Consider the following 27,044-nt stretch of genomic DNA (forward strand, 5'->3'; position numbering starts at 1 on the left):
AACACTAATGTAATCAGCAGTGAGAAAGACTTTGGGAAGAGGACAAAAACTTTCAAAATCAAAGCAACATTTTGTGCAGATCGAATTAAGGACACATTTAAAAAGATGTTTCTTAAATGAACTGTTTTGGCTGTTTAAGCTCTTCAGTGCACAATGTTTCTGTTTTCTTTGGAGGCTGAAAAAAATCATAACTAGCAGTTATAGTTCATAAAACATAATCAATATTTAATATTTTCATGCATAATTAGAAGTTGGCTTGGATTCAAACAACCAGCAACAAAGACAATGTTTGAATGTTTTGTTATACAGTTAAAACTAACATTTCTTAAAAAATATAAACATCTGAAATCAGTTTTTAATTTTATTAAAGGGATGCTAAAATCAAGCAATTTTTAACGTCACTTTATTGATGTTGGAGGGTCTCTGTGGGATGCTTTGTGTTTAAAGACAGAAAATAAAAGTGATTTATTCTGTTTGAGAGAAAACATCTGCTGCCCCCTTCAGGCCAGACAGATTACAACAAGCAGTGTGATTCTACATCAGTTTAGTCTTATTGACAAATAGTTATACACACTGTGCCTGGAAGGACCATTGTAGACTCCAAAAACCGATTTAAATATGACCGTATGAACAGTTCCAGTGAATGGGTGAAGAAACGGTTTCAAACACAAATAGGTCCTCACAAACACAAATTCAGAAATATGGACATACATTCTGTTGTGTTTTAATTTCTCTGGGAACCCTTTAAATCTGGAGCAACCCGAGGCCCCCGAACTGAACCTGGCCCTGACTGAAAGCCCTTTAACTCAAAGAATTGGGGATCGGATCCAAATTCCCCACTATCCACAGTGTTCCACATGCTGAAAGATGAAGACGGGTCCTCACAAGGATGGATGACGCGCACGCACACACACGCACACACACACACGCGCACATCTTTGGCAGGAAGCAGCTTTCTTAAACAAACGAGATGCTGCACAGTAATGATGTCATCAGGAAGTGACAGAATGTGATGGTGTTATAACATTGACTAAGTCTTCTTGTTATATTTTCAAAGCCAAAGTTCCTGAACTGATCATTGGAGGTAGTTTCTTCACATCTTGAAAACTCAGTATGTAAATATTTCACGCTAAACTCAACTTTTCTCCCTTACAAAAACTTTAGATGGTAACAACTTTCCTACTGTGTTAGTGTCCAAATGTCTCTCAATCCCACCAACTCCACCCTAGAGGACTTCAAGCAAGTTATCACAATGCCTTTAGATCCAGTTGCATAACACTTGTTGTGATGAATTTGGTGCAACTCTTTACCAGTCTTCATCAAATTCATAGACCCAAACTAGATGGTGAATGAAAATCCTGACAAAGCTGCAATTAATGTCTCTCAATTAACACTGTCCTGCAACTTTTGTATGCAGCCATGCTCCTACACACTTGAATCACTCTTCAGCCAAATGACTAGTCTTTTACAAAACTGAACTAAAGACATGCCATCTATCCATCGTCTTCTACTTCTCCGAATTGGGGTATGTGAGACAGCAGGGTCAGGAGCAAACCCTAGACATCCTTTTCCCAGCAACATTTGTAGGGTATACAAGATGCACAGTCCGTTCAATGAGTTCTGGGTTTCTGAGGGGTCACCTTCCAGTGGGACAGAACCAGAAAACCTCTCAAGAGAGGCACTGAGGTGGCATCTTGATCAGATGCCCAAACCAGCACAACTCATTCCTTTTGATGTGGACAAGTAACACATCATTTGGGGGGTGCTACTATGAGCACCCCCCAAATGACGGTGCTCCTCTCTAAAGCAGAATCCAGCCTCCCTACAAGAGGACACCAACTCTGCATCCTTGTCTTATGACCAGAGGTGAGGCTCAGAATGTAGATGAACTGGATGACATGCCAGGAAGGTAATTCGGCCTTATGATTCAGGTGTATTGGAGCACATATCCATCCAAAGGTTGCAGAACAGTGGCACTCAAGGACTGGCATTGCAGACTCCTTGTGGAGAACTTGCTTCTCCCTTAAATACCATGGTGAAGGAGTCTTGAGGACGTATGCTGTTGAGTGCTTGGCATCGCAGCACTGAATCCCTTTCCAAATTGGTTGTAATCCAGCCATGTTCTAATAGACCATGGAGTCTATCTTGGTCCTTATTCAGTGTGATATTTGCCCCCAGTAATACATCAGCCTCCCCAAAGTTTACATCTTTCAGAGACTTTAAGTTTTCTTTACTGAAGCTCCAGTGCTTGATACCTGCAGGCATTTTTGTCTAAGCCACACTCTCTGGGTCTCATTTAACATTTCAACACTTTATTTTGGACTTTGAAGGCAACATTCTGGATCATGGCACATTGTTCCTCACAGCTGAAGAAATAAAAGTCACTAACTTCTGGGTTTAACATGGATTCTAGGCAAAGTAGACTGACTATAAAGGACTCATCTGTGAAACTGGCACAAATAAAAATGGTGATTAATTTCACTTGGATTCAAGATGACAGACAAAGAAAAGAAATGAAATATTTGAAAATGGGGATCAACAACAATGAAAAGAAATGCAAAACTCACATTTATGATTAAAGCCAATACTAATGCCAATTACTGTCTGTTCAATTGGCCGTCAGTGGGATTAATGAAAACATTACATAGATCTTTAAACATTAAAGCGATCTGGTGTATAATAAAACCTCAGATGTACAGATTGATCATTTAAATTCTCTGATTTTTTACAAATGTTCTCATTCACCTCCCCACATCTAGCCAATGAAACGACTCACACAGAGTGAAGTTATGGGCCAGTTTGGTATGAGGTCATCACAGTGATAGACGAAGATACAGAGATCTCTCATACAAAATACAACCACAAATACCCATTAATATTAACGGTAATAAAGCACACGTCAGCAACACTGCCCCCCCAGCGGCTTCATTGCCATCGGTCCGCCACGTCTCTGAAGTCCAACAACTCTGTTCGGTTTCCAGACAGGAAGTCAGTCTGATCGTCGCCAAGTAACTGATGAACTAAAGATTACACATGGGCCGCGAACGCAACACGGGGTCGTGCAGAATCTAAGACACTAAAACAGTGGCCAACCTGGAGATTGACCTGATTAACTCTCTGTATCACCACCACCAGTCCTCTTTGCTCCTCTACCAGACCTCGCAGGGCTTCCCGGTGTTCATGGGCGTCCCCTTCGGACAGTTGAAGTGGCGGCTGAAGTCCGGAGAGTTGGCCAGAGTGCCGATGACTCTGTATTTGGGGGGGCTGTGAGGGTCAGTCACCAGGCCCTCGTGAGCGCTCTCCGGTGTTCGAACCGAACACCACACCTGAAAGAGATGGAGTGTTACAGATGGTTCATAGGTCAGGACAATATATCCAACTTCAGATGACCAGCATAACTTGTAACTTGCACCTGTTTTCTGTTTGACTTTCTAACTTCTCACATTGTTTTTAGTTGACATTGCCAACTTGGGACTAAATTTCACCCTGAAGAACCAGACTTCTCACACTTTCTCTGGTTGGATCTCAGCAGACCCGTCTGTGAAACTCTTAAAGTTGGCAGTCGATACCTCCATCTTTCGGTGATTAGGGCAGACTAGAGGTGGATCACCTTGTCACCAGTCTATTGCTTCCAGTTGTCGCTAGGATCGACCGTTCGTCTGAACCTGAGATTGTCCGCACACATCAACGCTGTCCAGAAGAAGATCCAGCAGAGACTAGACTTTCTGCAGCAACTCAAGAAATCCAATCTTCCACAGAGGCTGCTGGAATCTCCTCCACAGTCATTATTGTTTGTCCATCATTGTGTGGTTTGGATCGTCCACAAAAATCATCCAGACTGCAGGGAACAGTCTGATCTGGAGAGGGGATCATCTGGACTGACCTTACCTCAGTCCAGAACTTGAACTGGTATAGTGTCAGGAAAAGGGTGGGTAGCATCTCTGCTGACCCCACACATGTTGGACACAAACTGTGTAGTTTTTTACCTTTAAGGCAGTGCTGCAGAGACTGCAGCAGTCGCTGCAGTTCATACTTATCTCTTGATTAACATTTAAGAGACAAGTTTAACCCAAGTCAAATTGGTTGTTTATATGCAAAAAATTGCCAAATAAATCTGATTCTGATTTTATTGAGGTTTCTCTACATCTCTCTGAATCTCCCAACACAGAATTTCAATCAAATTAAAGACTGGACCAATGTGACTCCTTTCATTTTCAGTCAGTCCGTCATTCTGTTGTAGATGTTTTGCTGAGTATCAATACCTGCGTAAGTCAATCTTACTGGAAAGATAAGCAAGTTTTTATTATTTTTTGGAAGAAACTCACCTGAGCAAATCCGAGAAAGAAGAGCTGGTCATTGGTTAGGTTGACTGCAGGGAGCCTCTTTTCTTCTCCATTTTTCTGGATCCATGATCGGTACGCCTTAAAAAAAATCAACACCAGCTTAAAGATGATGTCAAAGCATGGACATTAACAAGAAAACTCAGTGATTTGAGGTGCTTGTAATATACAACGGTACAGCTTGTGTGCATACTAACATGATAAGCTGCTTTCAGTCCGCCGTTGTCAGCAATGTTTTCCCCGAGCGTTTGTTTTCCGTTGATTGGCTCTCCGTTGACGGTGTAGTGGTTGTACTGTTCCACCATGCACTCTGTTCTCTGACGGAACGCCTCCACTGAGGAGTTCTGCCACCATGGCCTCAGGTTCCCCTCTTTATCATACTCCCGACCTGAGGAACAAGAAGATGGTCTCAAATAGCCTGGTGTTGCATCAGAACTTTCATTTTAGACTGAAACTCATTCTGAACCTCAGCACTGAGAACCAAGCTATGAAAGGATCCAGGTGGCATGTTTGTCCTGTTCTAGCTCCAAATATCTTTGACTTTCAAATCACTCATCAATCTTCTCTGGGAACCAATAAGGACTGAAAGAAGGGAAGTCCAACAGCCGTACCCTCTTCTTCCTCAGCCGAGGGTTTGGGATGAGGTCAGACTTTCACTGGCATCTGAATGACCCAATTCTGATCTTTTCACCTCATAGTTGTCAAAGTGTCTCCAGTCTGAATGATCATGTCAAATTCTATCCAAATTTTATGTTACTGATGTGAGACATGACTCATAATTCTTCACCAGAAGAAGCCAGATGCAGTAAATCCAGACAAACAATTTATAATTATAATAATTATGAACTTAAGAAAAAAATCTCAGTGATGCACATCGGTTCCCGATCCCACCACTTCCGGTCCAACTCCACATCCAAACAGACTTCTCTCCAGAAGCTGCAGTCAATGCTCCACTAAAGGCCGCTGCTGTTAGCTGGGCTTTCTTTTTAATCAGTTTTTTAATTGCCTTGTTCTGATCATGCTGTCGACTCCATTTGCTAAATAACTTTAGAAATCCTTCCATAGACGGCAGCATCCATTATTACTGCCGTAAAAAAAGCGCTACTGTGTGACAGCTTGGTGGGTTGCTTTGGAGTCATGAACCGTTCACACAGAAGTCTGATTACGGCCACAATTAGTCTGCAATTAATCTGTAATTAGTCTGTAATTAGTCTGACCGACCAAACAAAAAAACAGTGCCAGGAAAAAATTGGAATTGAGCATCACAACTTGCAGTGGACATAACTATAGTGGAGAAACTCTCACTGATGATACCATAGCCTGACTTACAGGTAAAGATATTTCCTTTCAACCACCATCAGACTGCTCAAATGGAACACTGATCAATAAAATTTATGTGCATTTGCTTGATTATTTTGATGATGGCATTTGACAAAATGTAATATTTATGCATTACAGTTAGTCAAATACATGTTTTTTGTGATGCAGAGCAATTTGAACAGCCTTGTTGCTGAAATGTGTTAAAAATGACTGGACCAGCATAGAAATGTGTTTCTATGAAAACGTTTTTAGGATTTAATATTTGTGTTTTTTATGTTTTTATGTCAGAAGAAGACACTGACAGGGGCAAAGTCACATGAATATTAACTTCCTAACTTTAGCCAGCAGATGGAGCTATTCATCTTTTTTCTCAAACGTTTTTATTTGAACTCTGTTTACATTAAGAAAACGTGCTCTAAGAAGCTGATGAGAATATTAGGAATTGGTAATATTGCAGTTACTGTCCAATCATTCCACCCTATAGTAGACAAACCTGAGCTGAAATGGTTACGATTTGCCTTTATTAAGATATATCTGGATTCAATTAGCAGGGCCTGTAAAGATGAAAGGAAGCTGTTATTTTAACATGTTAAAGCTGCTCATTTTCCACCTCGACCCAACTGTTCCCTCCAACTGTTCCCTCCAACTGTTCCCTCCAACTGCAAGCCAAAAATCCATGCTGCCTTTTCTATCCATAGTTTTGGAGGAAGAGGTTTTTAAAAGGTTTTAAAAAGACGTTTTAAACTTATATTTGTATAAATATATCTGTATATATTTATAACTTAATTCAGATGTTTTAGTGCTTTTAAAAAGAACAACTCTTTCCTGCTATGGGTCAGACCTCACAGGCAGGAACCTCTCTGTTAATCTAAGGGCTTGTTCTTCTTCCACCACATTGCTGCCAATGGAGACGCAGCGAACCTGGCTAGAACCCAATCAGACATTAACCGGCTACGGTGAGATCTGACATAGGAGAAGGGACTAAAGTGTGTTTTGGTATCCTACCATGGATACCCTTTTTGCCCAGTCTCTTCTTTTTTGGAGCAATACAGTGAAAGGACAATATCATTGGAATATTTCTAAGACATAAAGGGCTTCAGAGAAGCCCTCACATCAGGTAGGTGGCCTTACCCTGATCATCAAAGGCGTGCGTAAGTTCGTGACCCATCACAACCCCAATACCGCCAAAGTTCAACGCTCTGAAAAACAACATCGTTTCATTCAGTTTAAAATATTTCGACAGAACCCAAAACAGAACATGAAATTCTGAGGATGGGTGGATGTGGAGGTAAACGGACTTGGGGTGGTCGTGGGCGTAGAAAGGAGCTTGCAAGATCCCGGCGGGGAAGACGATGCCGTTCTTAGTGGGCATGTAGTAGGCGTTAACTGTAGGAGGAGTCATGCTCCACCTGCAGGAGGAGAAGAGGGAAAATTGGAGTGAATAATTCAGTCTGTCAGGTTTCAAACATTCTTCATTTCTCCTGAAGCAACAGTGTGCTGCTGCGTTTAAGTCCAGTTCTTGACCAAAACATCGAGATACAGACCCGTTTATAGAGTTTCTACACAGAACCAATGCCTTTCAGATTTTCTTGGCTCAATTGATGTCAGACCCTGATATGATCACAGAACAAACTGGTCTCATTTCTATGAAAGGAGACCAGTTTCACATCAGCACAATGCTTTGTTACCTAGAAACCCAAGAACAGGGTTGTGGTGACCCATGAGATGAACTGAAACTGTGACTCTGTGCCTTGTGTACATTTTCTGAGTCCAGTTCCCCTTCCTGGCTCATTGTGTTTGCAGCCATTTGCCATGACAGATTTAATGCAAATCAGTAAACAGTGATTACACATACAAAAAAAGAATTAAATCAGCTGCAGGTTTTGCATAAAATGTTTTTTTTGTATTGTTCCTACTTTGCTGTTGAATTGGAGTCAGTCTCTAAATAAGTTAAACAATCTGCTGGGAATGGACTCAGCCTACACAGAGTGCGTGTTCAGGCTTTATCAAGTTGCTTCATGATTTTTGGCTGATGAAGCTGCATGACTGGGTGAAACTGGGTGAAAGGAGGATGTGAAAATGTTCTGTTACTGGTCTTTGTTGGGAGTCTTCCTCAGCTGGTCGGCCATCACTCGGGCTGAGAAGTTATAGAAGTTCAACATGTTCTGGAAGAAGCTGTCATCCGACACCTCATACTGAAACAGAGCCAAGATGAAGTGATGACACATCTCCAACAGCAGGGGGCAGAGGAGGTCCACATACTTTAACACCGGAACCAGAACCCGAGTGAGCCATGTTCTGTCCCGACAGCCGTCACTCACCCCGTCGTAAACGTCGTCCAGCTCTTTGGGATCCAGGATGAACTCTGGGAAACCGATCATGTCGTAGATCGCGTCTGCCTGTCAAGAGACACAGACACCGCCGGGACATCATGTCTCCATGTCGACAACTCGTCAGTCTGAATGTTGTTGGTCGCCCCAAGACTCGACCCACGTACCTTGTCCTTAGCAGCTTGTCGCGTCTCATCATCCATCCAGCTGAGACGGTCGAGAGAGTATTTAAACGCAGAGCGGATCTCGTTGATCATCTCCTCCGCCTGATGGGAAAAGAGCTGAAGTGAACCAGAACCTCCTGGACCAACCAAGACCAAGGCAACAGAGACACACAGGGACTCACAATCTCTTTGCTGTGCTTGTCAAACGTTGCCTTGACGAAGAGAGCGCCAAGAGCGAAGCCCAGCGTGTCGTCTGTGTTCCCGATGCAGGTCTGCCAGCGTGGGGTGCAGGACTGCAAAAAGACGAAGAGATAGAACCGGAAGGAGCTACCTGAGGCCGACCCGGTCCGGCTGGAGCCGACCCGGTCCGGCTGGTGGGTCACCTCCCGCTGCAGCCGGTTACAGGCAGAAATAGAGAAAAGCAGGGGCAGCTGAATGACGTCCAGCTAAACCAGAGGAGGGGTCAGGCCTGCCAGCCTCTAGGAACCATTAGCATGCAGCAATGAAAGACAAATCCAGGGTCCAAAACCAGTTTTAAATACATTCACTTTGTGAAAACCCAAATTAGACAAGATAGAGAGTCCATAATAGAAGACTATGTCCACTGATGGACAGGAGATGAGACCATTAAAACCAGGATGGGCAGAGCCAGCTTGGTGAGTTACATCGCTGGTTCAGGTGATGACAACCCACCGGCCCTCAGCCCAGGGCAGCTGCTCGCTTTGTTTCACCTCCATCCAAAGTGTTTCTACATCAGGAAGAGCTGAGTTAGTCGAATGACTTCAAAAACCCAATTAGTGTCATGATCTGAACATCCCAACCCACGACCAAAACTGAAGAAGGTTTCATGACGAGAACCGTCTTCAGGAAGACCAGCTGCATGCGTCAGCGATTCCCAATCATCCAGAGGAAGACGATCCTCAGAGAAAAACGGCTGCTAGAGACACCGGGTTCAGCTGCAGCAGAACTGGAGCCCAGTGACCATTAAAGCCAGTTAGGACCAGTAACAGACAGGAAGAAAGAAGAAAACGTAATCTGGTCTGGTTCTCACAGGCTAATGGGGTAAAAATGACTGTTTCAATTTAGGAACATTTCTTAATTCAAGGAAGAAAAATCCACCTTGTAAAAGAAACTGAAACCCAGTTCAGTCAGAACTGAACTGGGTTTTAATTTATGCTTTTATTTCCCCATTTCAAAATAAAAGCATCAATTAATTTATGGGACGCAATGTGTGCTAAACAGTTTCAATGTTAGACAAAGCACTCAACAACATATTACTCCTGGGTTAGATTAGAGGAAGCCTCCCCACCACTGCTTAGGACTTTATTTTGATATGACCTGTCAAAGCTCACAGTTGGAGCTAATCATTCATCACATAATCAATAAACATCCTTTCAGACTTTCATTTCTGAAATTGTGTTTAACTCCTGCTTTCCACCAAGAACCAGTTACAACAGGAGAGAATCAGGAGTTCCCAGTAAATACAGAAGAACTGGACCAGTTAGAACCATCAACACACAAGAAACCACTTTAAACCAGTTTGGTTTTCCAGTTCAAAGCCCAGGGATAAAGATTACCAACCGTGGGGAATTCCTACCTCCATCTGAAAGAGACATGGCCGTCAGCAGGTGAACCGAGCTCAGGTGAGGTAGCGTTAGCATTAGCATTAGCGGTCGTACCTTCTTGGTGCCATAGAGACTCTCCAGCAGTTTGTCCTGAGCGTTCTCGAAGCGCTGATCCAAGGTGGCGACGCCCTTCTGGACCAACGTCCACATCATGTAGTTGTTCAGGAGGCTGGAGGCAAAACATCAGCAGCAACATCAGCAGCATCAACAACAACAGAGCAACATTTCTCAAAGTGAGGGGTGCGACCCCTCAGGGGGCTGCAGGAGATGCTGGGGGGCCACAAAACATTGGAAAAATAATAATTTCAATTAAATTTAATTTTTTTTCAATCATTATTATAAAATATGTAGAGATTAGTGTAGAGATTTTTTTTTAAAATGATGGGATTAACCTAAAATTATACATGTTCTTATCAAGATAGAATTAGATGTGCTGAAGCGCTACATCAACACGATCTAATCCAACATCAGATCAATAAAGTCATCAGAAAGTCGATTCCGTTTAAAATTTGAAGGTATGAAGCAACATTAGTGGAGAAAAACCCACTAAATTAAAATGTTTTGTACATATTTTCTCTGTGGATCAGAAGCTGTTTGGGCGCCGTGGAGTGAAGTGTGTGGTCTGGGTCGGAGAGCCGGGCCCTTCCAGAACCAGCAGCGGATACCTGCGGTCCGTCTTGTTGATGAGCTCGGACACCTGCTGCAGGTACTCTCTGGCGTACAGAACCACAGGCTCGGTGTCGTTCAGGTCCAGAGGAGCCAGGGAGAACGTCAGGAAGTCCAGCCAGTCCACAGCTGGAGCCAGCAGCTGCAAAACAGGAAGAGGCCACACTCAGCACTACGCTTCCCATGAGCCTCGGCTGCAGGGCGCCATGGAAACCAGGCTGCTCAGCAACATGAGCGTGCTGCGGGGCGAAAATAATCCCTGCTGAGGCAGAACCTGAACGGTCAGGAAAACAGAAATGAAAAGATTTCCTGCTGTTTCCCACCAGCAGGAGGCAGCAGAGCTGGACCCGATTCAGACCGGGCAGCGGCCCGGGGCGGCAGGCTCTAGGGGGCAGGGGTCGCATAGACTTTCTCTAAATTTTATTTCATTTTGTTTATTGTTTACAAATGCATGTTTTGGAATCACTGTTATTGTAGTTGCGATATATGACCATTTTAATAATAATTTTTACATATTTGTGGAATTTGTCACTTTCTGTTTGGTGATGAAGTAAAAAAGCCGTTTGAAAATCAGGACGCCATGAAATACCGACGCTCTGAACTGCGAACAAATATCCAGGACATTGAACGCCACACAGTTAGCAGTGAGAACATGAGGTTGATTAACAGCGCTAAGCCCCGCCTCCTTCCTCTGATTGGTTGTTTTCTTCAGACGGCAGCAGCTCAGGAAGGAGATCAAACTTTTCACAGATTATTTGTCTCAAACTATCATAACATGGTTTCAGTTTGAACAAATGTGCAAAAACGTTTTGGGATTGCTTTGAATGTAAACAATATTAAAGCATTTGAAAGCTATTAAGTTATAATCAGTTTCTTTGGGAACAGGATGGAGCGAGCGGCTGCAGCAGAGCAGAGGTTCTCAAAGTGGGGGTCCAGGCCTCTTTTGGGTCGCAAAACAACAAGCAGAAGGTCAAACATTAAATGTCTTAAATAATCAACAATTATATGCCTTCTAATACTTTTTTTTTAAATTCACTTAAAAATACTGATAAATATCTACATATATTTTCAGTAAATAGAGGGGGGGGGGCGGTCAGACGCATTCAAATCTGCTGATGAAGATCATTTACATTCATTTACATCTGTAATTTCAATTAATAAAATAAGTTATTCAGTGGCACAGTCTTGCTGGAGGTCACATGACTTCTGATAGATAATCAATCAGAGTTGTGCTGAAGCTTAATCCCAATATTCTGGATTATTCTGATGCAGGAAGGAGATTAAGAATCAAATCTGATCAGAATCTGCAGGTGAAGCAGCAGCAGCAGCAGAACAGTCCAAAACAAGCAGACCGACTCCGGCTTATGCAACAACCGGTTACCTAACAGATACAGGCGCATAGCAACGGCTCGGGGCAACAGTCGCCATGGTGACCCTGAAGCATACGCAGCACCATGGAGGATGCTACGCAGCACAGAGGATGCTACGCAGCACAGAGGATGCTACGCAGCACCATAGAGGATGCTACGCAGCACCATGGAGGATGCTACGCAGCACCATGGAGGATGCTACGCAGCACCATGGATGCTACGCAGCACAGAGGATGCTACGCAGCACAGAGGATGCTACGCAGCACCATGGAGGATGCTACGCAGCACCATGGAGGATGCTACGCAGCACCATGGATGCTACGCAGCACAGAGGATGCTACGCAGCACAGAGGATGCTACGCAGCACAGAGGATGCTACGCAGCACAGAGGATGCTACGCAGCACCATGGATGCTACGCAGCACCATGGATGCTACGCAGCACAGAGGATGCTACGCAGCACAGAGGATGCTACGCAGCACCATGGATGCTACGCAGCACAGAGGATGCTACGCAGCACCATGGATGCTACGCAGCACCATGGATGCTACGCAGCACAGAGGATGCTACGCAGCACCATGGATGCTACGCAGCACCATGGATGCTACGCAGCACAGAGGATGCTACGCAGCACAGAGGATGCTACGCAGCACAGAGGATGCTACGCAGCACCATGGATGCTACGCAGCACCATGGATGCTACGCAGCACAGAGGATGCTACGCAGCACCATGGATGCTACGCAGCACAGAGGATGCTACGCAGCACAGAGGATGCTACGCAGCACAAAGGATGCTACGCAGCACCATGGATGCTACGCAGCACCATGGATGCTACGCAGCACAGAGGATGCTACGCAGCACAGAGGATGCTACGCAGCACCATGGATGCTACGCAGCACAGAGGATGCTACGCAGCACAGAGGATGCTACGCAGCACAGAGGATGCTACGCAGCACCATGGATGCTACGCAGCACAGAGGATGCTACGCAGCACAGAGGATGCTACGCAGCACAGAGGATGCTACGCAGCACCATGGATGCTACGCAGCACAGAGGATGCTACGCAGCACCAAGGATGCTACGCAGCACAGAGGATGCTACGCAGCACCATGGATGCTACGCAGCACCATGGATGCTACGCAGCACCATGGATGCTACGCAGCACAGAGGATGCTACGCAGCACCATGGATGCTACGCAGCACCATGGATGCTACGCAGCACCATGGATGCTACGCAGCAGAGCTGAAAACTCTCTGCTTTCCCATCAGACCAGGAATTAAATCCTGCAGAGGTCAGAGGGAACAAACACAACCTTTGACCCCAACCAGCGGCGGTCGACTCGTCGCTCTTCATGGAGACGAGATCCGATCCGGATCAGAACTCAGTCCATCACAAACGCAAGAAAAAAAACATTAACTGGTCAATTCTGACTTACAGCTGCTGAAATAAATAAACTGGATTCTATCAGATCAGTTCTGCTGTGGTCCAAACTGAAACCACAGGAGGGCGCTGGTAAACGTTTATAGAAGGGGAAAGTTGAGTGGAAGGAAAACATCTGTTGCAGCATTCCAGAATCTGGTTGAGCTTCAGCAGGACTGGACTCAGAACCTGAACCACAAAACAGAACCAGAACCGGTCCAAGGTTCTCTCTTACGTCATTCAGAACCAATCAGAGGCCGGCTCTCACCTGCAGCTCGGCGATCGTGACCTTGTGGTAGATCTTCTCCTCGTCGCGGCGCTGGTCCTGCGGGACGGTGATGTTGGCCAGCGTCGTCTCAAACTCCAGGATCTGCTGCATCTGCAGCTGGGTGGCGCTCTTCTCCCCGCCCAGCAGCGTCCCCAGCTCCACCATGTAGTCCAGGTACGCCGCCAACACCTGCAGGGCAGAGGCAGACCGGGTCACCGACGACCGGGTCACCGACAACCGGGTCACCGACGACCGGGTCACCGACAACCGGGTCACCCGGGATCACAGCTGACCGCATCGTGCCACTGGACCCACGCCTGCTGGCAGCCTCACCTTCTCATTGGCCGTCTTGTTGAGGTAATAGTCCCGGGACGGAAGGAAGAGCCCTGATTGGTCCACCTGCAGAGCAGAGCAGCAGGTGAGCAGTTGTACCTGGATGTCAGGAACTCGTCGGTGTGAATGTCTGGAACCGGATCAGAACCTGGATGACGTTACTGTTGGAGCTCTTGGGATCGGTGCTGACGCCCACGCTGAAGAACGGCTGGGCTCGGTACGGACCCGACACCATCTTCAGAACCTCCATGAAGTTGTCTTTGTCCCACGGACCCGTCATGTTCCAGCCACCGATCTGCAGGCGGACCACAGGGTCAGAGGTCAGGAAGGGTCAGGCAGACTGCGGTGTTGGTGGAAAGTCGCCAGCCACTGTTACCGGAAAGGTTAAAGGTCATCTCCATAATGGAGGAAGACCATCATCCTCCAGAGAGGAAGACTTCTGATCTTCATGGAGGTCAAGTTGGTCGTAACTTTAGCAATGCGGTTGCCATGGAGACAGTGTGGACGGGCACCGCTAACTAAAAGGCTAGCTGCTAGCAGCAGAGCGCCCTCCTCTGGCGGCTACCTTGGCTATCAGGTCCATGAGCGGCTGGGAGCCGAGCTCCTCGATGCGCTGCGTGTTGAGGCAGGACAGGTAGTAGGACTGCGTCTTCCTCTCGGCTTCGCTGGTGCCGTTGAACGTCCCGTTCTCTGCACACAGGAAGAAAACCCATCAGAGTGTCCAGCCGGTTCCGGCCGCTTCGGACCCAGCGGCTGGTTTTGTCTCATTTACCCAGCAGGTGTTTGAGCAGCGCCTGGTTTTGCTCCCAGATGCTGTTGAAGGTGGACCAGCGGGACCGTCCGTCCGGCAGCGGGTTCTTCCTCATCCACCCGCCGCAGGCGAACTGGTAGAAGTCCTGGCAGGGGTCAGCGCTGCGGTCCATGGCCTCCACAATCTGACTGGCCACGGTGACGCACGCCTCCGACAGGCACAGGCCCCGCCCACTGTCTGCGGCACACAGAGGGCAGAACGGTCACGGCTCAGCAGGCTGAACCCGGGCGAGAGGAAGAACCACTGAGGAGAACAATCGGAGGATGACTGAAGATACAGACGGGTACCACAGGAAAGAACCGAAGAGGATCGGCAGGAAACAGGAAGTTCTGCCTGTGATTGGTTCTTTATCGTCCAGGCAATATTCTGATTGGATGTGAGGAATCTGTCTGCACTCAGCTGGTGGAGCAGCTCCTTTACTTATCCTTCAAGTTGTGAACACGATTTTAAAAAGTTGGTTTCATGTTAAAAACATTTGCATATTTTTGGCCCTACTGGCATTCCAAACATAAGGAGCAAGAGCATCAGAATGGAGGGCAACATACAAAATGTTTTTTATGCTTGGACATCGTAAAATATGATGAAAATTCAGTCAAGTTCTGAACAATAAAAAAAGTATTGAAAGCCAAAAGTGACAAAATTCACCATTTTTAACACTTTCAATGAAAAAAAGTTGAGTAAAAAAATGGCAGTTTGAAAATCAGGACACCATAAAATAAAGCCAAAGTCCAATTGAAGCATTTCTTCTGAAAAGAAATCATGTTTATTCTGAGCATTGAAGGCTGTTGATCTGAAGCTGTACTGAAAGACAATAGTGCCAAAAATCACCATTTTAGCTGCCAAGTGTGTGGGTGAAAACTTGCATAAAAAAACAGTTTTATATAAGTTCAGACGACGCAAGATGTGATAAAAATCTCATTTAAATGGCAAAAATAAAATGACTTATTCAATAGATTCACTGGAAACTGTCACATGTAAAAAGAGGCGTTCAAAGACCAGAATAAACTCGTTTTTCCCACCGTTCAGAATGTGGTTTTATAATGGTGTAAATAAGAGATTATGGCCTCAACTTGGATAAGATTTTTTTTTACCATCAGTTTTTTACCAAATTTGTGGTAAAGCTTGTGATTTGTGGCACCTTTGGCTTCCCAAAGGTGAACATTATTTTGTTTAACGATCGCCAGTGTGACGTTTAAACACTCGGCTGAGGGAAAAGCGTGGGTGTTTCAACATGGAGGCGACGCCCATAACGTGGTACGGAAAGAAGAACGAAACAGAGAAGAGGAAGAGGAAGGATGAGAAGATGGAACCAAAACCCAAGAATAGGAGGAGGAAAAGAACCAGGCGTGGGAAAGAGAGGAGATCAGTCAGAGAGGAAAGGAGGAGGCTGAGGAGGAAAGGTGGAGACCGGAAAACAAGGAAGCTTCAGGAGGAGAGGATAAGGAAAGGGAGGAGGTGGAAAAGAGGACAAGAGAAGGAGAAAGAGAGAGAGAGAGACAGAGAGACAGAGAGAGAGACAGAGAGAGAGAGAGAGAGACAGAGAGACAGAGAGAGACAGAGAGACAGAGAGAGAGAGAGACAGAGAGACAGAGAGAGAGAGACAGAGAGAGAGACAGAGAGACAGAGAGAGAGAGACAGAGAGAGAGAGAGAAAGAGACAGAGAGAGAGAGAGAGAGACAGAGAGAGAGAGACAGACAGAGAGAGAGACAGAGAGAGAGAGAGAGAGAGAGAGAGAGACAGAGAGAGATGGGACCAGTTACCTGAGCTGAATCCCAGGCCCAGAACCACCAGGCAGGCGAACAGAGCCAACAGGGCGGCCAGCAGCATGACAGAGAGCAGAACCTCCAGCTGGGTCCGCCGGCCCAGGATGTCCACTCCCCCCTTCCTGAAGCCCACCTGGGACACAGAGAGGCAGCGTTACCTGAGGAACACCTGGAGGACACCTGGAAACACCTAGAGGACACCTGGAGGACACCTGGAAACACCTGGAGGACACCTAGAGGACACCTGGAAACACCTGGAGGACACCTAGAGGACACCTGGACAACACCTGGAGGACACCTGGAAACACCTGGAGGACACCTGTCCAGTCTGCCACGGAGTTTTAGGGCCATTGTAGATAGAAAAAGAACCGCTAGAAAATTTCTGTGAAAAAACTCAAAAATGAGAAAGAATTTCAAAAAGCCAAAAATATCCTAGAAAAAAACGTTCAGCAATAAAAAAAAAATAAATAAAAAAAATTGTGGAAATTTCTGAGTTGAAAAAAAAATTTTATAGAAAAAAGGAAAATTTATGGAGTTAAAAAACTTCTAGAAATTTCTGAATTTTTCAACTTTTTTTCTGAAATAATTCTGAGATCTCAGAACGGGATCCGACACCAAGCAGCTCCACCTGGACTCCTGATCCCGTCCTCTGGGTTTCCTGGGATCCAGACAAACTGCTGACTCAGCAGAAACCTGCAGAATGTTCTGTTGGGCCCGTTTGGGTCGGGAAGCGTCTGGTTCCAGATGATTATCTTCTGTCTTCTTTCATCCTGATGGGATTTGTTTGTCTCTTGATCATTTACCTCTGCTGTTAAAGCTGCAGGTGAGCTTTCAGGTTTTAAATAGGCCACGCCCACTCATGACATCACAGCTCTGCTCCAGGTGGGGCTCATTTGGTTTTTCGCTGCTGCTGCTGATTTGTTTCTGTGAAACATTAGAGCGGGCAGAACCACATGGATCCGTTCTGACTTCAGGGGACGACGGGGTTAAAGCGATTAGAGTCTCCTGGGATAGAAAACATTCGCCGCTGTAATCAGGCTGATTCGCCTCCACAGACTCATTTCCTGCAGCTTTTAGTCAGAGCAGCTTCATGTTTCTTCAGACTCTTGCTTTTATTCTGGGCCAATTATCCAGGAATGTTTTCCGTCTCTCTGACCTCCAGCATCGGCAGAAGCTCCTGAACTCAGCATCGTGTTGATCTCAGAAAAATGATTTTATGTCCAGAGCAACTGGAAAACAGTCTGCTGCTCTTAACCCAGTCAAAATGAACCAGTAGAAATCTACCAGGAGTTATAGTTGTATTAGTTTATCTTAGTTCAATTTATCTGTATTTAGCTTGTTTTAAGTTTATTTAGTGAGCTAATATAGTCTAATCAGTTTCTCTACTGAGGTTAGTTTTGCTGATGTTAGCTCCTGTAGCTTAGATTATTTTATCTTGGCTTACTTTAGCATAAGCATCTTATGAATGACAAGTTAACTTATTTAGCCTTTTGTTAGCATAGAGTCGCATAAAGCTATAAAACTGTGAATCTATTAGCCTGCCATTTTCAGAGAATGACAGACTCCAACCATTAGTTTTTTCATTTCTATTTTTCTGTGAATGTCTAAATATATATTTTTTGTTTAGTTTGTAGTTTTTGTTAAGCTAACTGGTCATAGTGTTGTAATCACTGTTGACATCTGATTCAACCATAAGGCAAATTTAAAAAGAAGTTTGGATCAGAAGGTTTTTATCAGAGCGAATAAAAAGTTCTTGCATATTTTCCTGTCCAATATTCCACACTTTTCCATTTTTAAAGCTTCTTAAAGCCGTGCGACAGACTGGCGACCTGCGCAGGATGTGCATCGTCTCTCGCCTGGAACGCAGCTGGAGAAGCAGCAGCCAGGCTGACCTCTGACCCCATTGGGACCAGGCTCTCAGAAAACGCATGGATGGATGGAGCTTCTGAAAAATGTTTTGTGGACCACATTGAGTGAAACCCAACTGAGTTATGAAAAGATTTCGGCTGCAACCAAAAAGAAGAAGAAGAAGCTTGTGTGGAAGATGCACTGTAAAACCTGAACTCTACCTAAACCTTTGCTGTCATTGGGAGAAACTCTTCTCTTTTTTTAATTATGATTTTCTGCTCTCTCTCACACACAGAAAGCATGCTTGTTTCCAGGGCCTGGTGGCACTCCAGGCCCCCTGCTACGACTCTGTGTTGGTGGCTGTGGCCCCCTGCTGACAGGCCCCGGCTGAGGGGCCCCCCTGTGGAGCTTCCTCCCTGTGAGGCCCCCGTCTGTCCGGTCAGGACTTCATCTGGACGCTCACAGTATCCCTACAGCCTGGCTCCTGTTTGTTTGTGCGATGCGTTCACTGACCTCCATTCTGTCGGGAGATGAGGCCGCCTCGGCCGGCGTGTCGGAGCCCTCCTCCTCCTCCAGCGTAGCTCGCTTGTAGCTGGACATCTGCAGGGAGAAAACAGAGCCAGGATCAGATCAGACTCCGCGCTCCGCTCCGGACCGTGGTTTGCGTCAATCCGCTGTTTGTTTGCATCAGGCGGGAAGCTGAATGGCTCCTCTGGGACTCGAATGCATCATCCCAAACAAACACTCTGGATCTCTGGTTCAGTTTCCAGTGCAAATATCTCAGTTCAAACAAGATAAATCTGACTTGCATTAACTTTTCAGCAAGATATATGACTTTGTTTTAAGTAAATAATTCCTTAGTATTAATATTTAAAAAGTACCAGTTCTACTGGCAGATTATTTCCCATGTTATGAGTGAAAAAAATGTATGGAACCACAACTTTTTCATCAATAATAATGAATTATTTACAGATAGTAAATATTAATATATATATTAATTGCAGTTTAGTTTTATATTTGTAGGAGAAACCAAACAAAAATACTTGATAAAATGTTGTGTTTTGCAGAGTCATCAATGTTTCAACTGTTTTATGTCTCATCTGGTTTTAAAGGTCAGGTTGTTCCTGGAGAAGCTTTTTGTTTGTCCTTTCTTCTTTAAAATGGGACAACAGTAACTCTCTCACTGCTCAGGCTGGCCAGTAAAATTATATTTTTTATTTATTCATAACGATTTGAATTAAAATCATAGCTTCATAAGACCAGAAACTTCTCCAGGAAAGTTACAGGAAGTCCCTCAAGCTGAGAGGAAAGTTACAGAACATGTCAAATCAAACTGAATCAAGTCAAACAATCCGGCGGTAAAATGTTAGAGGAGATTTAAGTTGATATATTCACACAGTATTCAAATGTATCCATCCCCTTTTGTTGCTTTCACAAATCAACAAAGCTAGGTTCTTAGGACAAAAATGTGTTTCTGTTCACCAAGTTGCATTTTGAGTAAATTATTAATTGATCACTAAATTAGCTGATGATTATTTGAATGAGTGATAAATCTGATTAATCGCTCTGAATCAGTCACAGCTTGTTTTCTTGTTGGCGATCAGTTTGTTGTTGCGTTCTTGGCTTTTTAACTCTATATTTTAACCCCGGGTGAAGCTGTGGCGGCGGCGGTGCGCGGCCTTGGAGGCCTCAGTGGCGGCGGCAGCAGCTTGCAGAGCGCTGTGCTGCAGCAGGTCCTGCAGCACAGCTTCCCGTCGGCCTGCAGAGCGTCGGTGTCCTGCAGGAAACAAAAGGTTTCCAACTGTTTCCTTCCTCAAGACCCACACTGAAACCTGTCTCCCTCTCTCTCCTTTTGTGTTGCTCGCCCCACTGTGTTCTCTTTAATTGATGACGCACGCAGAGCGGGGGGGGTCAGCGATCAGGTTGCCAGGAGATGGGAGTGTGTGTTGTCTCTCCCTGTGAAGCCTGATGTCATTGTGTGTGTGTGTAATTAGATAATGTGTGTGAATCATCTCCATTCAGCTCTAATGGAGTCCTCTGCAGCTTATATAACATCTGTCTGTCTGCTCTTTTGTCCCCCGTCAGCCTCCATACTCTGACCTGAGACAAACACTCAGAGCAAGATGCTTCATCTTTCAGCCAAACGGCACGGAAAACCCAAGATCCTGCTGCTTCGAGACGCCGGAACCGGATCCATCAGGTTCTGGTGCTAAACAACTACAGGAACCAAAGATTTTCCAGTTTTTCCAAAGCTGGAAAAACATACAGATTCACCTACAGAGGAGGCAGAGAGCCACTGGAAAAAAGAAGTCCTTTTAAATCACAATTCTAACTTCTAATTTTAATAAAGTCAAAATCTTGAGTAAATGTGAAAAATTCTGAGAAAAAATCAAAACTTTGAGAAAAAAAGTAAAATTTCTGTGAAAACATAAAAATTCTCTTTATTTTCAGTGACCATTGCCCTCTTCTATATCCATCCATATATAAACTCTATGTAATATAACTAATAACGATCAATAATAAAAACTCTGACCTACATGGAGATTTGGGAATCCTTATCTGCGTTTATGTGTCTACGTTGGAAACCAGACATGTAGAGGTCCACGCATACAGTCTGTGACAAATAATGTATCGCTGCTGATGTTACATATATAACCATCGTTAATTTCCAAACCTGAGAGACGCAATGATGATTGCAGGCAAAATTAACGAAGAAAAACAACATGAATGTCTCAGATGAAGTCCGACTTTCACTGGACTCCCTGCCGGTTTGGTCGTACAACGTGACAACACGCAACACACCAAGTGATTTCACTCACCACCACTCAGTCAGATGGGAAATGACACAAAACTCCTCAAGATCAAACGTGAGTTCAGAGTAAACAAACATGGCTGCCCATGGTGACAATCAGTGGACAACAATACAAAGAGATCTTGGATGATGTCCAACTTCCACTGGACTCCCTGGTTTGCCTTGGCAGTTGGTTTGTCTTTTTTGTGTTTTGGATTGCCGTCCATGTTTCTGTCTCGCCATCTGATAGGGTACGCATCACATTCAACAGGCTGCATTCTCGTTTGACCTTGGGGCTACACCTCATGCTGCAATATTAGACCAACATGTTGGATACTCCTGATTTTAGATCAAAGCAGTCCTGACATCTTTCCTTGCAGACCAGATCACTCTGAACACACGGCAGGAAGATCCAATATCATCTCTTGAACAGTGAATGAAGTTGTTTTCCAAAAGTTTCCCTAAGTTGTTTTTGCCAGTTTATTCATGGTGTTAACTTGACATCATCCTCCCTGCTATGTGCAGTAAGAGTTGTTCAATTCAAGGAAAGTAAGTAAACAAAGCAGTAACGCTTACAGCTTAGCTAGTGCTGCCATCTTGCCACTATGTTCTCCAACGTGTTCCGTAACTCCCACTGACACAGGCTGGTTTCCCCAAACGGTCAGAAATGGGCACCGGAGTTCAAAGGTATCCGAACTTGAACCAGTTCAAGTTTGAGAGTTTGTACAGTGGAAATGCACAGAAACCTTTAACTACCAGATATAGGAGCAGTAGCTCATTATAACTAGATTCATATTTCAAGAAAACCAAATATATTTTCTATGCTAAACAAGACAGACTGCAGTAGCAAAACAGAAACAACTCTTGGAGTTTTTAGATGAAACGGGGTGATAAGAAGGAACGTCTTGGCAAACCTCTTTATGGCTTTTTAACAGCTTGTGTTGTGATATTTTTATTTCTTGTCACAGTGAGAAACTTTTACACTATAGTGTCATGAAGTTGTCTCATTTTAATGAGAACATTTTTTATTGCAATGCTACTGAATTTATTTTCCAGCTGTGGCAGTTAAATGCTTCCATATAGAAACACGCTGTGAGTCCTTGCCCAACATCAGTGTCTGACCTCAGAATTGGTCAGAAACTCCTCTGAGAACATGTCAGCATCCCAGAGGAGATGAAGCTGTTGGGTGTCAGTAGAGGTTGTGTGTGTGAAGGCAGAGGAGCAAATGGTTCTGGTTCTGTGTCTAAAGGTGGATCTGAGGAGAAGCTGTGATCAGAACTAGTTCTGAAGTTGCAGCTGAACAGACCCCATGCTGCTCTGTGTCTCATTTGGGAAATATTTGTCTCTCATGGAGATGAGTTTTAATATCATCACCAGAAACAGACAAAGCTTGATTAGATTGAGTTTATTAGCAGCAGTCATGGGTTTACGTGTCCCTGCTGCCCCTCTGGTTCTAATGAAACCGGTTCCAGTCGGTCAGTAAGTGTTCGGTTCATTTCCTGAACCTGCAGGCAGAGACTCGTTGAGCCGGCCTGAACGGGCCCGACAGGTTGTTCCGGTAAGCTCCGCAGGTTTCTCTGCTCTCAAAGTGTCACCGAGAACCGATGCAGGAAGTTTCATTTCCTCCTGGGAACGACGGCTTTAATGAGCAGGAACTCCGGGGAGCGCTGCGCCTGAGAGGAACACATTAACCTCATGATCTGACGGGCCTCAGGAGGGAGCTGAAGCTCCTCCTGGGGGCGCGGAGGAGCACAGCAGCCACAACGTTTTCCTACCCTCTCTGTTCTCCAAACCTCAGAAACCAAACTGACCTTCTTTCTGCACAGAATGAGTCAGAGAAGCACAGAGAAAGTTTCCAAACCCTGAACTGAACTGTGACATGGAAGCAAAACGACAACATTTTTAACAATGTGGAATCTGAAAAGTGTGGCATGCATTTGCATGAAGCTCATTTTCCTCCTGACGCCCTGAAATAAAAAGTTCTGTGTAATTAATTTCTAGTTCACATGGCAAAATAATTTAGCAGATTTTGTTCCTGATCATCATGATGCTGTAGAGAAAATCTGAAGATTTTTCATCTGCTGAACGCGACGTTTAGCTGGGGAAGCACTATTTTCTTGTTTTCTTTTCAAGAAATGTTTAGAAAAAGGTGTTTTATTAATTATTCCTTCTGTGAGTTGAACATGGACTATTAACCATAAAGGTTTAGGCCTTTATGAGAACAAAGTTACAATGTTAGCAGAATAAATTGTCTTCAAATTAAGAGGAAATAGTTATTTTATGGAGAAAATTAAGTTTTTAATTTTTGTGTTGGGTTTTCATAAAATTACTAATTTATTCTTCTAATATTACAGCTTTATTATCATATTAGTATTATAAATGGTTGTCTGTCTCTAATATTCTATCATAGATTTGACCTGAATTCAAAGTCCAAATAAAATAAGCTGTAAATGAAACCAGGTTTCCTGAACAAGCAGCATCACTGCGGTACTGGGCCAGACGGAGCTAAAACCCGTCAGGGGCAGCAGAAAACCTGAGCCTGGGCTGGACGGTTGCCTTCCAGCAGGACCACCAGCCAGAGACATTATGGAACGGCCTAGTCAAAGTACAGATGTGAACTCAGAATGTTGTTAAAATGACGGGTCATCCCATCTGGTCGAACACAAATAATTAAAGAAAAGCCCATTTCTGCTGCTGGGAATGTTTAGTGGAAGGAAAAACTCATCATCATCTGAGTCTGTTTATCCCTTCCTTTGCAGCAGGATCAAAGTGATGCGGCGGGTTTTCTGTCCGCTGAGCTTGTTTGCTCAGGCTGCTGGCCAGAACCTCTGCCGACCCAAACGGGTCCAATGAGCAGAACTGGAGAGTCAGTTCAGGATCCAGTCCAAGAACTTCTTATGTAGCTGTCATAAAAATAACCAGAGCACACGCATGTCTATGTTTTTCTCTCAGAGAAAATTGATTTTTAACTGTAGAACCAAATGATAAATGTAAAAATAAAAAATTGTTTTCAAAGATTTCAAAACTATTTTAAACCAGTTAAAATGAAACATCAACCAGAATCCAGCAGAGTTAGACCTGCACAAATGTTGCTTCAGAGACGTCTGGACACTAAATGATAAACCGGCTTGCCGTATTTGGAGCTTTTTGTTGTTGTCATGAGCAACAAGTCCATCGTTGTTTGTCTTTTAAAAACAGATTTTACACCAAAACAATTCTCCAAAAACATCACTGAAACAATTAATCACAACTTTATTGGGGCCCCGGTACGTTGGGGCCCCGGTACGTTGGGGTCCCGGTACGTTGGGGCCCCGGTACGTTGGGGTCCCGGTACGTTGGGGTCCCGGTACGTTGGGGCCCCGGTACGTTGGGGTCCCGGTACGTTGGGGTCCCGGTACGTTGGGGTCCCGGTACGTTGGGGTCCCGGTACGTTGGGGTCCCGGTACGTTGGGGTCCCGGTACGTTGGGGCCCCGGTACGTTGGGGCCCCGGTACGTTGGGGTCCCGGTACGTTGGGGTCCCGGTACGTTGGGGCCGACAGCTTGCAGCCTGTCTCTGACCTGCAGCTCTGATGCTCCACAGCTCCATGTTTAAACCAGATGAAATAGTTTCCACACTAATATCAATGTTATATATCAGTGTCAGAAGGAAGGATCCCGTCCAAGATGGCCGCCATCTTGGACAGCTAGTCTCATCTGCTCCACGATGTGCTGAAGCACAGAAAGTCATGTCTGCCTGTTGCCATCACGTTTTGCCCCAGTTTGAGCTGAAAATGACATTTTTTTCTGCACTCATTTATTAATATATTGCATGTGATTATTTATGTATTAATTAATTTGTTTGTTTATATCTAGTCATTTTGAAATGATCAGTCTAAGATATATTTATATTTTACAAACTTTGTATTTATTACCTAAGATAGCTTTCAACAAATAAGCAATTTTCCCCTGGGGATCAATAAAGTATATTCTATTCTACTCTAATCAGCTGCTGCGGGAACATTTACTTTAATAGGCCGTTTCTGCCTGATGGAGATGCATCGTCTCCGACCGTTTGATCAACTCTCCACAGAGTTTTATTTCTTACAACAACATAAGATTTGATCATTTTAAGCTAAATTTTCTTTAAAATTTCAGCTCCTTCAGATTCGAGGTATTCAACATGGGGGTCGCAACCCCTTGGTGGGTCACAGCTGTACAACCACAGGCGTTGAGAAATTCTCATGTTTTTCTTTTGAAATTTGATGTTTTGTCTTAAAGTACGAACTCTAAATGTATCAAGATGAGGAATAAAGTATTTTAGAGAGGATGAAAACATCCAGCGAGTGGAAATCTGCTCATCAGGTTGAAAGTTCAAGTTTTTTCATAATACTGGGCCTTATATTAATGGTTGTGATAAAAATATGAAATAATGAAAAGACGAGTTATTTGTATTAAATACACGATAAAGACACGGTTTTATGGTTTTACGTTTGGACTCCTGGAGTCCCACCTGGCCGAGTGTTTGGACTCCTGGAGTCGTTCTGCAAACAGCTGTTTTTATTCAGATCGACTTCCTGCCAGCAACTGGGAGGTTCTGGTCCGGTTTGAAACCAGCCGACCCGGTTCGTCTCAGAGCCTCGGTCCAACCTGGAAACCAGCAGCTGGATTTCCTGGAACTGGACTTCCTGGAACTGGACTTCCTGGAACTGGACTTCCTGTGGGAATGTCCTTCAGGTCCTCAGGTTCCAGAACCAGAACCCGTTCTGCTGAGGAGACCCTGCAGGAAACCATCCCAGGATCACCTGAGACTCTGCAGAAGAAGGTCAAACTCTGATCTGACGTCATCCAGCTGCTCAGTGACGTCACCAGGAAGGTGATTACAGGCCGGAAGCTCCGCGCTAATCAATCTCAGTGACTGACAGCTGATCAGCATCCTCAGCGTGTGCGCTGTGTCGGTCACGCGGGCCGGTGAACGCGTGCGTATCTGCGCGTGCGTGTGTGCGCGTGCCGGTGTGCGCGTGTGCGTGTCTCTCACGGTGTTCCGGAGGTCCTGCAGCGCTACGCTCATCCTGGAGCTGCGAGCCGGAGAGCAGCGCGCTACGGCCGGCCCATCCTCCCCGGGCTGTCCGCCTCTCCGCTGGTTCCGCTGGGTCCGCTGGGTCGGTGTGTCCGCCGCTGCCGCTGGATCAGAACCGGGACCGGGACCGGGTTCGGGATCGGGACGTGTTTCTGCTCTCTCCTCTCTGCCTCTCCGTGACTCCTCAGACCCCGCCCAACATCCAACCAGCCGCTTCCTCTCACAAACAAACACACCCCGAGACACACGGGGACTGACGTCATCACACGGCCTACGTCACCTCCTCCAGCTCCCACAGTTATCTATCCATCTATCTCTGTGTTCTGGTTCTGGTGGATCCGGGTCAGTTGGATCTATCCATTGATGGTCAGAACCTCAGCAGAACCTGAAGTTCTGCTGCTTTTGTTTCAGTTTTATCTCCAGTTTCATGTTTTTTCCTCCTAACTTTCCTCTTTTTTCATTTATTTATTATTTATTGGTTTAATGTTGATTTTATTCCCTTCATTCTGACCTGGAGTTTGTCCCAATTTAAATATTTTTTCTTTATATTTTTATTTATTCATTTATGATTGAATCCAGACTTTATTCCTGTTTTTATGTCCTGATTTTGTTCTGCTTCTATTTTCTTTATCTTTTTGTTTCTTTGTTTATTTTCACATGAAAAATGATTTATTTTAGTTTTAATCTTTTGTATTTTTTCTTGTTTTTATATTCTTGGTAAGAACCTGATTTAATTCAGACTTTATTCTGATTTTTCTTTTTCAGGTTTTCTTCCACAAAATATTCATTTTATTTGTTTTTAATATTTTCTTCTGTTTTTTTTATTTTTATTTTTTATCTATCTATCCTCCTGACTCCATCTTTGTTGATGGTAATTCTGAGGAGAAAGTTGGGAATTCTCAGCTGTCAGTGGATCGGGACCAGAACCAGAACCTGGT

General features: G+C 44.7%; 1 protein-coding gene across 1 annotated transcript; it reads right to left on the reverse strand.

The window, feature by feature from the left end:
- Positions 1-348: 348 nt before the first annotated feature.
- On the reverse strand, positions 349-26,332 carry ece2b (endothelin converting enzyme 2b). Its single transcript, XM_055028393.1, has 19 exons — positions 26,065-26,332; positions 18,772-18,858; positions 16,408-16,543; positions 14,609-14,824; positions 14,402-14,526; positions 13,985-14,131; positions 13,837-13,902; positions 13,504-13,692; positions 10,445-10,587; positions 9,834-9,948; positions 8,337-8,447; positions 8,158-8,256; positions 7,982-8,059; positions 7,752-7,855; positions 6,959-7,069; positions 6,792-6,859; positions 4,538-4,728; positions 4,326-4,421; positions 349-3,326 (listed from the first exon to the last, which is right to left on the reverse strand). The coding sequence occupies exons 1-19, from the start codon at positions 26,095-26,097 to the stop codon at positions 3,150-3,152; spliced, it is 2,292 nt and encodes a 763-aa protein (XP_054884368.1). The 5' UTR covers positions 26,098-26,332; the 3' UTR covers positions 349-3,149.
- Between the last annotated feature and the right edge of the window lie 712 nt (positions 26,333-27,044).

Source organism: Poeciliopsis prolifica, unplaced genomic scaffold (genome assembly GCF_027474105.1).
Source record: "Poeciliopsis prolifica strain line A6 unplaced genomic scaffold, Auburn_PproV2 SCAFFOLD004, whole genome shotgun sequence".
Lineage (NCBI taxonomy): Eukaryota > Metazoa > Chordata > Actinopteri > Cyprinodontiformes > Poeciliidae > Poeciliopsis > Poeciliopsis prolifica.